The 13,468-nt window shown below is 34.8% G+C and overlaps 1 protein-coding gene across 2 annotated transcripts in view; it reads right to left on the reverse strand.

The window, feature by feature from the left end:
* The window catches only part of DAW1 (dynein assembly factor with WD repeats 1), a 71,059-nt gene that overhangs the window by 28,173 nt on the left and 29,418 nt on the right, over window positions 1-13,468 (reverse strand). Inside the window, exons 1-3 of one of the 2 annotated variants that reach the window (XM_074298494.1) lie at window positions 8,153-8,175; window positions 7,527-7,760; window positions 3,675-3,747 (exon numbers count right to left, since the gene is read on the reverse strand). In XM_074298494.1, coding sequence (XP_074154595.1) covers window positions 3,675-3,747; window positions 7,527-7,608 — 155 coding nt within the window. In that variant the 5' untranslated portion in view covers window positions 7,609-7,760; window positions 8,153-8,175. Of the gene's footprint in view, window positions 1-3,674; window positions 3,748-7,526; window positions 7,761-8,152; window positions 8,176-13,468 lie in introns of those variants that run through there. The other variant, XM_074298493.1, reaches the window with a different exon arrangement.

The following is a 13,468-nucleotide window of genomic DNA, read 5'->3' on the forward strand; positions in this document are numbered from 1 at the left end:
TTTTTTTGTTTGTTTTTTGTTGTTGTTGGTTTTTGGGTTTTTTTTTTTTTTTTTTTTTTTTGAGGATAAAGTGAAGTAATTTTTGTAAAGCACTTAGCACACAGTACCTGGCACATAGTAAGTTCTATATAAATACTTTTCCCTATCTTTTCTCCATTCTCAACCCTAATGACAACATTGAATATGGCATGGCCAAGGAAAGAAAAACCTTGTAACAAGTTACTTGGAGAGAGGTATCATCTATCAATTAATCAAAATGCTTTAGATGTGGTTTTCCAATCCATCATCACGTAATTCAATCATTCATCACATAACAGTTAAAATGATTGTCAATTTTTTTTCAATTAAATCTGTCTTCAACATTTTTACTACCCTCTTACTCTAGCCAAAAAATATAAAATCAAAAAGAAAAAATGAGGTTTGTTTGTAATGACACTACTATTACATGTAAAAACAAATTTTAATATTCACTTAAAATGTTTTGAGTTACATTTTCTCCATTTTTTCAAGACAATTTAAAATGCATTATATAAACATGACATTTTCAATGGTCCTTGATTCCTCATGATTAGCTCTCTTTCCCCCCCTTGTGCTTATAAATCATTTCTTTCATCTAATTTTGAATTTTGCTGAGGAATAATTTCCAGTATCATGATCATTCTCCTCCTTCATGAAAATAAGGAAAACATAATAGGAATGGAGTAGTTCAAAATTATGACTTGGTTTGTTTGAAACAAGTTTAAAGTACCTCATATTCTGTTGTCTTCTTTTCTAAAGCTCAGCTCATTATGGACTTTTACCTTTATAATACCAAGTCTTACATTTTTGTAACAGAAATTTGTTCTATTATATGTTGTTCTTTCATCTCGTGTGTATGTGTGTATGTGTGTTTTAAATTTGAGTTCAATAGAGAATTTTGTATGTAGTCATAATATTTTCCTTAGCTTTCTTCCCTTTCTTATCCTCTTTAAAATTATATGAAGTTGTATAGTCAGAATTTCATTCATGCACCATCTATTGCATGGTGGCTGCTGCTATAAAAGCCTATAAAAACCTCAAACTCCAGAGTTTTTCCTCAACCTAGACCTCCCTTCCACCTTTTCTAGTTCTACTTATGGCACCACCATTCTATAGATCAGAAAGGATAGAAACCTCAGATCTATTTTCCTTCTCCTCCTACACATGTCAAATAAGTTCCTAAATCCTGGTGATTCTCACACTTCTCACATCCCTCCCATTCGCTATGCTGCTGACACCCTACTTTAAGCCTTCATTATCTCTAATTTTGCTCTAGCTTCCTAAATTCCTTGAGTCTCCCCCCATGCTACCAACTCTTCACATGGCTCCCAAAATAATGTAAGCTTCTCATGAGTAGAAATTGTTTCACCTTTTATATTTGTAACACTAGCATTTAGCATAGTGTCTGGTGCATCCCTAATGATCAATAAAACACTCTGTTACTGACTGCTTGATTCCTATAACACTGTATCTGGCCATGTCACTTTTGTACTCAAAAACCTCTTTAATGGCTCCAAGATTTAATTATATTCAACGAGCATTTTAATAGTTTCTGGTGCATCCCTAATGATCAATAAAATGCTCTATTACTGATTGCTTGATTCCTATAGCACTATATCTGGTCATGTCACTTTTGTACTCAAAAATCTCTTTAATGGCTCCAAGAATTAAATTCAGTGAGCATTTTTTAATTGCCAACTAGGTAAGGCACCAAAGTTCTCTCCTCTCATAGAGCTTATGTTCCAGATTTGTGTGGGAGACTGATGACAAAAGGAATATAGAAAATATAATGTATTAGAATTAGATAGTATATAATAATGATGATTATAATATAGTAATTAATATAATAGAATAAAAAAAGTAGATTTTAAAAAGATAAAATTTACATACAAAGACAAGCTAAAGACATTTCAAGAGCAGCATTATGAAGATGATTCTGAAAAGACTCCTGTAGGAGTTTGCACTTGATCTGAGCCTTGAAGTTAAGGACTCCAAGCCATTTTTAAAAATGTGGGTAGGATAGGATTATTCTTTATATTCCCTATAGCATCTAGAAGAATGTTTTGTATGATAAAATATCCTGTTAAAGTGTCTAGAGCAGGGAAATACCTGCTGAAATATAAGAGTCAGAGAAACAGATCAGATATATCTTAAATGGAACCTTCAGAAAGAGAGAATTAATTCTGAATATAATACAATGACCAAGAGACAGAAAGAAAGGCCTCCTGTCCTTTGGCCAGATCCTCTATGGAGGATTAAAAAAAATAATAAGAAATGAGCAGGAATAGAACAGGATGGCAAGATATGTATGGATTGTAGCATGCACTGGTAGAGGGAGGATCCCCAGCAGGAACAGAGATTAGACTAAAGAATAAACAAGTAGCCCAATGGGTGTGCTATGTTATCTAGAAATAGCCATAATAAAAAAAACTAGGAAAAAATGTTAATGAGTTATTATTGCTATTAAATGCTTAGGATTTTTTCCCTACTCTCCTTTCTGCTACCTGCCCAGTTAGGATTTCTCACTGATCATTAGGGCAAGATTAAACTTTGCACCACAGTGTGACCTCATAACTATGTCAATACTAATGAAATATGACCTCTTAATCAGCAGAAAAACAATCATACACAAATTATATTTCATTGTTTACTCAGCCTTCAATTGTCCCTACAAGTTCTGCCAGTCAGCCAGTTGTGGTATGCTGGTGGCAAGTTGGAGTTTTTATCAACCCCTTTGTGTGCTGGGGGATTCCAGAATTAGGGAGGAGCTTTGTAAGATATTCTTGCAATAAATGCTCCTGCATATAAATGTCCTTTCCAGAATTAAGAGTCAAGTCCTAAGAATAACTCAGTTCAATTCACTTCAGTTGGTAGTCCAAGTGTATGATGATTTGGTAGGATATGATAAAGTGCTATAAAGAGGATGATATACTCCATGTACATTTTTATAGCTCAGTCCCAAAAGGAGACATGGCAAAAGAAATAATCAGCATAATTATAACTAACCTAGTTCAGCAGCTAAGTTTAAGGTATCTGAGAAGATAATAGATGCTAGTAATAAAGATGTTTGTCAGTCTCTCACCCCAACACTGACTGTGGAAAGATCAATATTGTTATTTCAGAAATAAGTTTTCCCAGGCTATCTGTGGTTCTTGGAAGTGGCCTCTGACCCTCCCTAAACATAAGACATAGAATTAGTATCTATCTATAAAGCTCTTGGGAAATAGCAGCTATTCTGCAGGGAAATATTGCTGAGGAGTCATTTCTTTGAGGTGTGACTATAATGAAACACATTATCATGTCTGTATTGTGGAATATGAAGGTGTAAATATTCATATTTAAATATACGGTGTCTCTGAGCGACATAATCATCTCAGTTTCATTAAGTTTACCACTTGTAGCCAGCAAAAAGATGTAACAGAAAGAAAATATCAAGACACAAAAAGTACCCTCTTCTCCCATCATTCCCTAAGTAAGTCCTATCTCTATCAAAACAAGAAAAGAAAAAACAATATAGTGCCATTTTTATTTTATTTGAGGTTTATTCTGCACGCCTATGGATCACTCAAAGTCTGCCTATTAATTAATATTATTAACAATGTAGAACTTTTTAAATATTATGTGAACTTACATGCCATATTAACTAGATAACTTACTTGGGACTGAGATCAAGTAAATCTATGGATTTTGTCTTTAGTTCTCCACTTTTTTCATATTCCAGAATGATACCTACAAAAAATAAATAATCACAATTTAAAATATCATTGATACCATAGAAAATAGTTTGGTTTATTTTTTTATTTTTTGCTTTTTTTTTGCTGAGGCAATTGGGTTTAAGTGACTTGCCCAAGATGACACAGCTAAGAAGTGTTAAGTGTCTGAGTTCACATTTGAACTCAGGACCCTCCTGACTTCAGGGCTGGTGCCCTAACCACTACAAAAACTAGATGCTCCTAGATACAGTCTTTGACTGGGAGTCTGAAAAGAGACCTGCTTTCAAATCCTGCCTTAAGCTATTGTGATCCTGATCAAATCACTTAACCTCTTTTACCTTCAATTTCTTCATCTGTAAAATGGAATAAAGATACTTATATCACAGGACTATTATGAAGATCAAATGAATTAACATAGTAAAGCATTTTGTAAATCTTATATGTAAATATTATTTATAATTATATGTTTTCATTACAAATTATTCCATATTTCAAAGTGGAGGTCTGTACTAGTATAGTCTTTGAAAATCTAGAGTCATTTCCATGTGACCATGTTAGAAGAAAGAAAAATCAAGTGTTCAGTCAGGAAAAAGCACAAAAAATAAAGAAGTGTGAGAGCTGAATGAGGTGATCAGGGTAGGAAATAAATAATTTGAGAATGACTGTTCTTGTTCATATCTGATGCTATTATTTCAATAACTGTTCCACAAAGATATCTTCTGAAGCATATTAGAAATTTACTATATTTTATATTTTTATTAATTATTAACATTAATAATAATTATTAATATAATATATTACATTTAATATATTTACATATTATATAATTAATATAATATTAATATAATTAAATGTTGTTATTAAAATAATTATTAATGATTATCACAAAGGATTTAACTACTAAAATACTTCAAGTATTTCTTTCAAATGCATTTCTACAATATGGACCCATAATCTTATAACATATCTTATAATTTTAATCTTATAACAAATTTTAATTTGCTATTACTTAAAACTGTTTTTATTAATAAGACTAGTGTGACCACAATACTTAGATTAGAAAATCACAAAAGCAAAAATTTTTAGCAGCAATTACTAAATTGTTATAGATGTAGACTTCAAAAAAAGTACAAATGACCATATTTACAAATCAAATTTAGAGTGTGTAAGTCTAATTTAGAATACAAATGCAAGTTTACTTTATATGAAAAAATTTTCTCAAAAATTTATGCAAAATTCTCCCTTGAATAGAGAAGGTTTGCATGTAAGCCATAAAATACTGGCCTTTGCTTTTGACATTAAAAACAGAGATAAAGACATGAAAACAATCACTGCCACATCCTGAACACTAAAAATAGTCATGCCTTAATAAGAACCAGCAAGAAGCAAGAAAAGACTATTTCATGGTATTCCTTTTTTTATTTTCATAGGGAATCTATTAGTAAGAAAGAAATTAGGTTTTACTTTCAAATGTGTACTGCATATCAGTACTAGTTCAAAGGATAAGTAAAAGGGATCAATAAAAATGAGTAAACAGGTAGAAATATTAAGGGAAAAATAAGAAAATTGTATTTGTGAATGTCAATGATATCAATAAAATTTTATCCAAATGAAAATAAATGTTGAAGTCCCAATGATTTTGAAAAACTGTCTTTATGTATACAAACTATTAAGGTGATATGGTTTCATTATACCCATTTTTCACTTATATTTTTTGTCTCATGTTTTCTATCTCTAAAATATAGGGTTCCCCCACAAAAAAATAAGGTATTTTTATCTCTAATTGAAAGATATCAAACTACATTCTCTAATTCTACCCAATCTTTTGAACTCTAATCCTTTATTTCTGCACAGATCCCAGATTCAACAAGTTTAAAGAAATAATTATTTTACCATACCACCAACCACCATCTTTATTTTCCAAATTGCTGTTAATGCAAGTTCAGTTCTCTATTACCCTATATTCATACACTACAGCAACCTCCAGAATGGTCCCTTCACACTAATTGGCCCCAAATGCTCACATCCTAAAAACAAACCACTTTTTCTGTAAGCACTGGACCCTGACAATTGGATCCTCATCCTCGCTTTTTCACTCTCTGACTTTGGTCTTTAATGTTTCTGGGATTCAGTTTCATATTGAAACTATATTAAATGAAGCTGCAAGAAGTTCTATAAAGTTCAAGCCTGATTTGAACAAGAAAGCCTGCCAACCCATTACTCTACTTGTATTTGTGAAGAACTGTTAATCATTGGTTCTAGTTGGAGAGACTCCAGCAACTATCTGGCCCAATCTTTCTCTTTTACAGATAAGGATCTAGGGAGGTAAAAATGACTTGCCACAAGATTACATGTAGGATTTGAATCCAGGTCCTTTAGATTCCCAAAGCTAGTATTCTTTCTATGTCTCTTTGCCTTCTTTCACTTCATCAAACTATGTATTATACACTTTTTTTCCCCTTGTAATTCCACCTATTCTGTTGTCTTGATTGGATGAAAGCTCAACTTCCTTTCCAGGTCTGAATGGCATTCTTTGTATAAACCCCCAAACCTAAGGTTTGGGTTTTCCTGTCTGTTAGAAGGGGAGAAGAATGGCAGGTCAGGAGATCCACTTAAGAAGAGATAAACAGCTGCTTAGTTCCCCACCTCCCCTTTACTCTTCACCGTGATACCCAATCTCCCTAGCAAAAAAAAAGGAACTCTGGACTTGAAATCAGGAAGATCTGAGTTTAAATTCTTCCACTGGTACTCATTTGGCTGTATCAGTGAATCTCCAACGGCCTATTTAAATACTTACATGCCAGGTACTCTTTTAATAATCAAAGCTGATACGAAGAAAAGTAAAGACAGGTAGGTACTTGCTCTCAAAGAGTTTATACTCTAATAATGAAGACAACATATAAATGATTTATATTCAAGATATATTTGGTGTAAATTGAAGAATCACAGAGGGAAGACTCTAGAGCGGAGAAGGAGGAAGGGGAGGGAAAGGAAGAGGAAAAGACCTGGCAAAATAGCATTGAACTGAATCTTGCAGGAAATCAGGAGATAGAATTGAGAAAAGAACATTCCAGGCACCGGGAATAACAAAACCCCTAAAAAAAAAAAAAAAAAAAAAAAAAAAAAAAAAACCTGGGAGATGGAAGTGTGTAGTATTCAAGAAACTACAAATAGACTTTGTGGGGTCATCGAGTTTACAAAGCGATATAACAAGACTGGAAAAGAAGGGGACTAGTTGGGAAGAGCTTTAAAAGCCTCGTAGAGCGTTTTATATTTGATTCCCTATAGGGAGCCATGGAGATTTTTCAAATTATGGGGAGGTGGAATTGACGTAATCATACCTTTGTTTAAGAAGTATGGGATTGGGGGGGGAGAAACTTTTGAGGCTAGAAGCCACTAAGTATGTCAATCAATGTCTCAGCCTCAGGGTCCTAATCTATAAATGAGGAGGTTTAATCCAACAACTTCCAAGTTCCCTTCCAATTCCAAATCTGAGTTTAAGTCCCTTGAACTCTCTGGCCCTCAGTTCCCAAATTAAAAAAAAAAAAATTGTGATGGGGGACTCTTGTGCTTTTCTGCTTCCAGTCCCCGGCCAGAGGTCCCAGTTCCCCCCTTGCCACGATGAGTGGGACGCCCCTTCCTCAAATGCTGCTTCCCCTCCGCTTCCTACTCCTCTACCCCATCCCGCCTTCCATATCCCGGCTTCGAGCTTTCACTCCCGTTAGGGGACTCTCCAGGACTTTTCCCGACAGGTGAGGACCAGTCTAGGGAGAGGAGACTGAAGACTGCCAATACCTGGTGGATAATATCGGAGAAGGAGCCTTTTAAGCTTCATTCTTTCGCTCAAGGAGCACTGGCCAGAGACTTGCATCTCCATGGAAACCGCCTAACAGAAGCTGCTCGGTAGGTCAACGTTTGCGCATGCGCTCATAGGGCAGAGCTCTGGCTCTGCGGGTGGTGGGCTCGAGGGGTCCAGAGCGTCTGCACCGGGATTCCTTTGCTGGTACCAGTGGAGGGTCTCGAGTCTACCTGGAACAGAATGAAGGAAGGTTTCGTCACCTTTGGAGGGTCCTGGACGGCATCCTCTGGGACCTTCCTCAGAATTCTCTTTTTGAATGCATAATATAAAATGTTTGCTGAAATACAGCTTTCCAAATGTTATTTTTAAAAAGTTCACGGACCCCAAATTGAGACCCCCTAGACTTAAGTGAAGAGTCCTGGAGGGCCAAATACTGGGAATTGTCCCAAATTCCCTCCTTCGCCAGAAAAAAAAAAAAAAAATTCTTAATCCGGTGTAAACACCCTACCTAGCCTAAAATCTATCTGCCAGTGTTTACTAAGCACTAATCTGGGGCTATTAGGGTCCCTCTGATTACAGTCAGATAGCAACCTCTCATGCATATCATCTAAACCCTTTGTACCTTAGTCTCCTCCTCCTCCTATAACTGAGATAACCGTAGCATCTATTTAAAAGGTGGCTGAAAGGACGTAACAGACAATGAATGAACAGTGTCCCCCAAGCCCTAGTGAAGTATGAAGCTGTTAAAAGGCCAAACATCACTTGGACTTTTGAGTCACCACAAATATGTAAAGCTATATACATGCTTGCCGCTATTATTTCGGTTGTTATCATCCTAGGGTCTTAACATCTCATATTGCAGAAAAGAAAACTGAGATCCAGAGAAAGGTATCGGAGGCAGGATTTAAATTCTGAATTTTTGAGTAATCACTCCACCTTATTTGTCTCTTAATTGGACTGACTCTACCCCGGACTTGGGAATTTTATCTGAGTCTCAAATCTCTGGATTTTGAAGTGTCTGAAAATTATTCAAACTTTTTTGGGTATTTACTTGGTGTGCTGAATTTTTAGATGCAGAACATATAAAGTTTAAAAAAACTTGAGAGAACTTATTCAACCATCCCTATTTACAAGAAGGAGAAAATGAGTCCAAAGTAAACAAATCAGTCAGTTTTCAATTTTCATTCCTGAGCAACTGTCTTTCTTTTGGGTAACCCTCCCTTCCCACTCAGATTTCTTTTTCCATGATAAAGTAAAGTCCAAGTATAGACTTGTGGAATAATAAGTAAACCCTAAGGATAGGAAAGGAATATGGTAGTCAAATCAGTACTAATTATTCTATTCATTTCGCTTCCTTTTACAGATTATTGATTTTTTTTTTTGGTGGGGGGGCTCACCTTCAGTTTATCGGTCAATCTTTTTGACTAAACTTTGGGAAGATACTATTGGCAGGGAGAAGAGGAAGATAAAAGGGGGATCTAGGGCTGTTTACCTGGGGATGCTTCTTGATCTGTAAGATAAAAAATATTGGACTACGGTCCCTTCTAGATATGTGTGTGTGTGTGTCTGTAATAGCTTTCAGATATATAAAAGATAGGTGAAGTGTGAGGTAGTGAAACTTGCTTGAAAGTTTAGGCAGATTTCTTTGTGATTTTAGGGATTTTTTTTGCCATATGCCTTTTAGTTCAGATTACCAAACAATGGAATTATAGAACTCAATTTGTGTGCAGATATGATCAAGCAGCAAGAGAAGCACGGTTTACAAATCCAGAAGACTTTTCCTTGCGGCATTGCTTTAAATTGTGGTTAAACTGTGCTGGACTAACTGACTCATCACTGATTCAATTCCAAAAAGTTGTTTACTCATTATTTTTAACTTGGCCATCCATTCCCTACTTCATTTTTTATCTAAATAGAAAGTCATTCACTAACAATGGCTATCAATTAGGAAGGGAAAAGTCCTTTTACAATTCTAACTTCCATATCTCTAACTGGAAATCCGCAACATTTATTTAGTAAAATAAATTACAAAGCTGGTGGAAATTCATCTCTCATGCAGTCCCAGGTGACTTGTAGTAGTACTTTGGCAGTTTTCTGCACATAATTTTTTGCTATTTTTAAAAAAAAAGAATGAGATGCAGAAAATTTCAAGTGTTACCTGAAGATTTACAGCTTGTCAACCCACTTCATAGCTGATTCACCAGATGACCTTAGATTTCTTTGCATATTGACATATTGAGAGTTTCAGATAAAAGTTCTAAAAGCACTTTTAATCATTTGTTGATATTATTGATCTATTATTTCTTATAAATGTATGAATATTTAAATATTCAGGTGGATCTGTGAGCTCATTATTTTGTTTGGGAACTTCCTCCAATGATTTCTACTCATCTTCTCCATCTCCCAAAAGTTAACCACAGACAATCTGTCCCACAAGCTAGAAGCTTGCTTCAATTTCCCTTTCTCTTCCTTCCCTCCCCCCCCTCACCCAGATCACAGAGCATTATTACTACTATTTTTACTACTACTACTACTACTACTACTACTACTACTACTACTACTACTACTACTACTATTTATATAGTGCTTACTATGTGCCAGGCATTATACTAATCACTTTATAGTTATCTTTTTTGATCCTATTAACTGAGAACAAATTCCAGAAAAGAAAAAGAGATGAAAAGAGTATGGTGTGCCCTCCCCCTCTGTAAGTTGAATAAGAAAACATTAAATGATTGGTCAGCATGAAGGCAATTTCTAGATAAGACATGGGTTTGTATTTGCCTGGGTTTGTGGTCAACATTATGTAGGTCCTGAGTTAAGCATTAAACAAATCAGGTCTCTAAGCAATAGGTCTGGTTTTTCAGCCATGTAGAGACAGGTTCAAATAATGCAATAAAAATTTTCCACAATCCTCACAGCAATCCTGGAAGGTAAGTGCTATTATTACCTCCATTTGACAGATGATTAAACTGAGGTAAGAAGATACTAATTGACTTGCTCAGAGTCATATAACCAGTGAATATACTCAGGTTTTACTGACTTGAGGACAAGCTCTCTATCCATTACATCCCCTCACTGCTAATTGGATCATTTGAGTGTTCACATTCATTGGATAAAATGGGTCTTATCCCACTCTGTTCCTTTCAGGAGGAAGGTCTAGGAGAACCACATGCTCTTACTGTCTCTGTCTTTTTAGACCTTTGGGTTCTGTCATCTGATTTGCTGATGCAATCCAAGGATAGTAGTCTTGCCATTAGCTCTAAGAACTTCCAACTTTTTCCATCTTCCCTCCAGCTGAACTCTTTTATATGCTGTCTCCTCTAACTAGATTGTGGACTCTTTGAGAGCAAGAACTGTCTTCATTTTTTCCTGTTTGTAGCTCCAATACTTAACGTAGTGCTAGATACACACTAAGTAGTCATTAAACGTTTTTTCATTCCCTCATTCAAGGTGAGATACACAAACTGTACAAAGTTAAAGAATCCACTCCAAATGTTCATAGGTACTATGTGTCCCACCCTGTGGGTAGGGCATTTTGAGTTCATATTGGGACTGATCAGCCATATTCAGACACACTAGCATGACTCTAACATAGTGATATCATTTTGGTCCTCAAGAGAAAAAAGGACAGCAATCCTTCAATGGTACACATGCAACACTTCTGATTCTTTGTATCATCCTTCTTGCCACTGTATCCAGACTTCTCTTCCTGTCATGCAATTCCTTATAAAATAACAAATCTGATTATTTGTGATAATTGGGCAGAAACTAAAGCATCATCTAGCAGATATTTGATGAAGATGACCTCCAATGCTACTTGCAAACTACAATTTCATAATTTTTATTCTTCCATTTATATCTCACCTATCTAGAATGTAACAGAAAAGCAAGAAATAAAAACACATATACCCATTCACATCACAGAGACATATATCTACCTATGTCACACATACTTTCCACCAATGAAGAGGAAATTAGAGCCAACAAATAAAATAATCTAAATGAAATGGATGAATACTTAAAAAAAAACATAGATGGCCCAAATTACTTAAGTAATTCCATTTTAGAAAAATTAACAAGGTATTAATCAACTCCCTAAGAAAAAATCTCCAAGACCAGATGGATTTACATGTGAATTCTACCGAATATTAGAACAATTAAATTCCAATACTATGCAAACTATTTGGAAAAATAGGGAAAGAAGAAATCCTACCAAATTATTTTCATGACATAGATATGGTACTGATAGCTAAACCAGGTAGAGTCAAAACAGAAAAATAAAATTATAGGTTCCTTAATGAATATTAATGCAAAAGTTTTAAATAAAATATTAGCAAAGAGATTACAGCATGTATCTGAACAGTCAATGTACCAAGTCCAGTTTAAGTACATCCATGTACTTTGCTCAGAGGAAAGTTGCTATGATCCTCATACTACTATCACTACCATCACTACTAATACCACTACTATGACAACAACTGTGATTATGACTATGGCTATATATGACACATTATATACACACATTTAAAACTGGATCTTGTCTTTTATCTTAAGACCTAGCACAATGTTTTTCAAACAGAAAAATAAAATTATAGGTTCCTTAATGAATATTAATGCAAAAGTTTTAAATAAAATATTAGTAAAGAGATTACAGCATGTATCTGAACAGTCAATGTACCAAGTCCAGTTTAAGTACATCCATGTACTTTGCTCAGAGAAAAGTTGCTATGATCCTCATACTACTATCACTACCATCACTACTAATACCACTACTATGACAACAACTGTGATTATGACTATGGCTATATATGACACATTATATACACACATTTAAAACTGGATCTTGTCTTTTATCTTAAGACCTAGCACAATGCTTTTCATGTAATAAACATTTCAAATATAAATTCTGTGGGATTTAATGCAAGCTTGATTATCTGATTCTCCAGCCCATAGATTAAAAGCCAAAAGCCGGAAAGGAGAATAGAGGTTATTGGGTGTATAGAAAGCACTGAAACATCACAGCTGATAGCAAATGCAAGAGGAAAGAGAGGAAACATTACAAAGGAGCCAAAAGGAACCAGCAAAATCCAAAAATCTGAGATTAAGAAAAAGACAAATATCTCTAAAACATCTTCAAAGGCCCTGATGACAATAACTGATGTTGATAATGACCCTCAGCCATCAATTTAAATAAAAATTCAATCTATTCTGTTCCATTCAATTCAATAAACTTTCAAAAGAATTATATGTCAAATATCATGTTAGATCCTGAACTGACAAAAACATAATGAAATATCTTCCCTCATGAGACTTGCATTCTGCCAGAAGCAGAGAAATGTATAACACATTTTAGAAAGTTTAAAGTTGTGGTGCTTAAAGAGATAAACTCTTGAGCATTCATTGTGATTTATTCTTTCAGCATTCCATAGTCAAGTCAAGAAGAATTTATTGAGCACCTACTATGTGCCAGGAATACTTAGGAAATTTTTATTCCTGATTTGAGTCCTTGATCATGTTATCCACTATGTACCCCTGTTCTTGCTTCTTTTTTTCTGTCCTAATATACATCACTTTTAAAAGTCACTCCAAAATCCACTTCTTCTAAATTAGTCTCCCTATCATGTTCCTTGCTGTGTGTAGTCTTACTCTTTAAGCCTCTCAACACTTTTATACATCTTGTGTTCTGTTGTGATGCCCTTGTGATGTCACATGCAGCTAAATAGTTCAGAGGATAAAGCACTGCAGTCAAGCAGAGTTCAAATCCAACTCAGATACTAGCTGCATGACCTTGTATTTCACTTAATCTTGATTTCCCCGACTGTAAAATGGGAATAATAGCAGCATCATTTCAAAGAGTCATTGTGAGGAGATGATTGAAAAAGTGCTTAGCACAGTGCCTGGCACAGAGTAGGTGTTATATAAATGTTAATTTCTT

Source organism: Sminthopsis crassicaudata, chromosome 3 (assembly GCF_048593235.1).
Source record: "Sminthopsis crassicaudata isolate SCR6 chromosome 3, ASM4859323v1, whole genome shotgun sequence".
Lineage (NCBI taxonomy): Eukaryota > Metazoa > Chordata > Mammalia > Dasyuromorphia > Dasyuridae > Sminthopsis > Sminthopsis crassicaudata.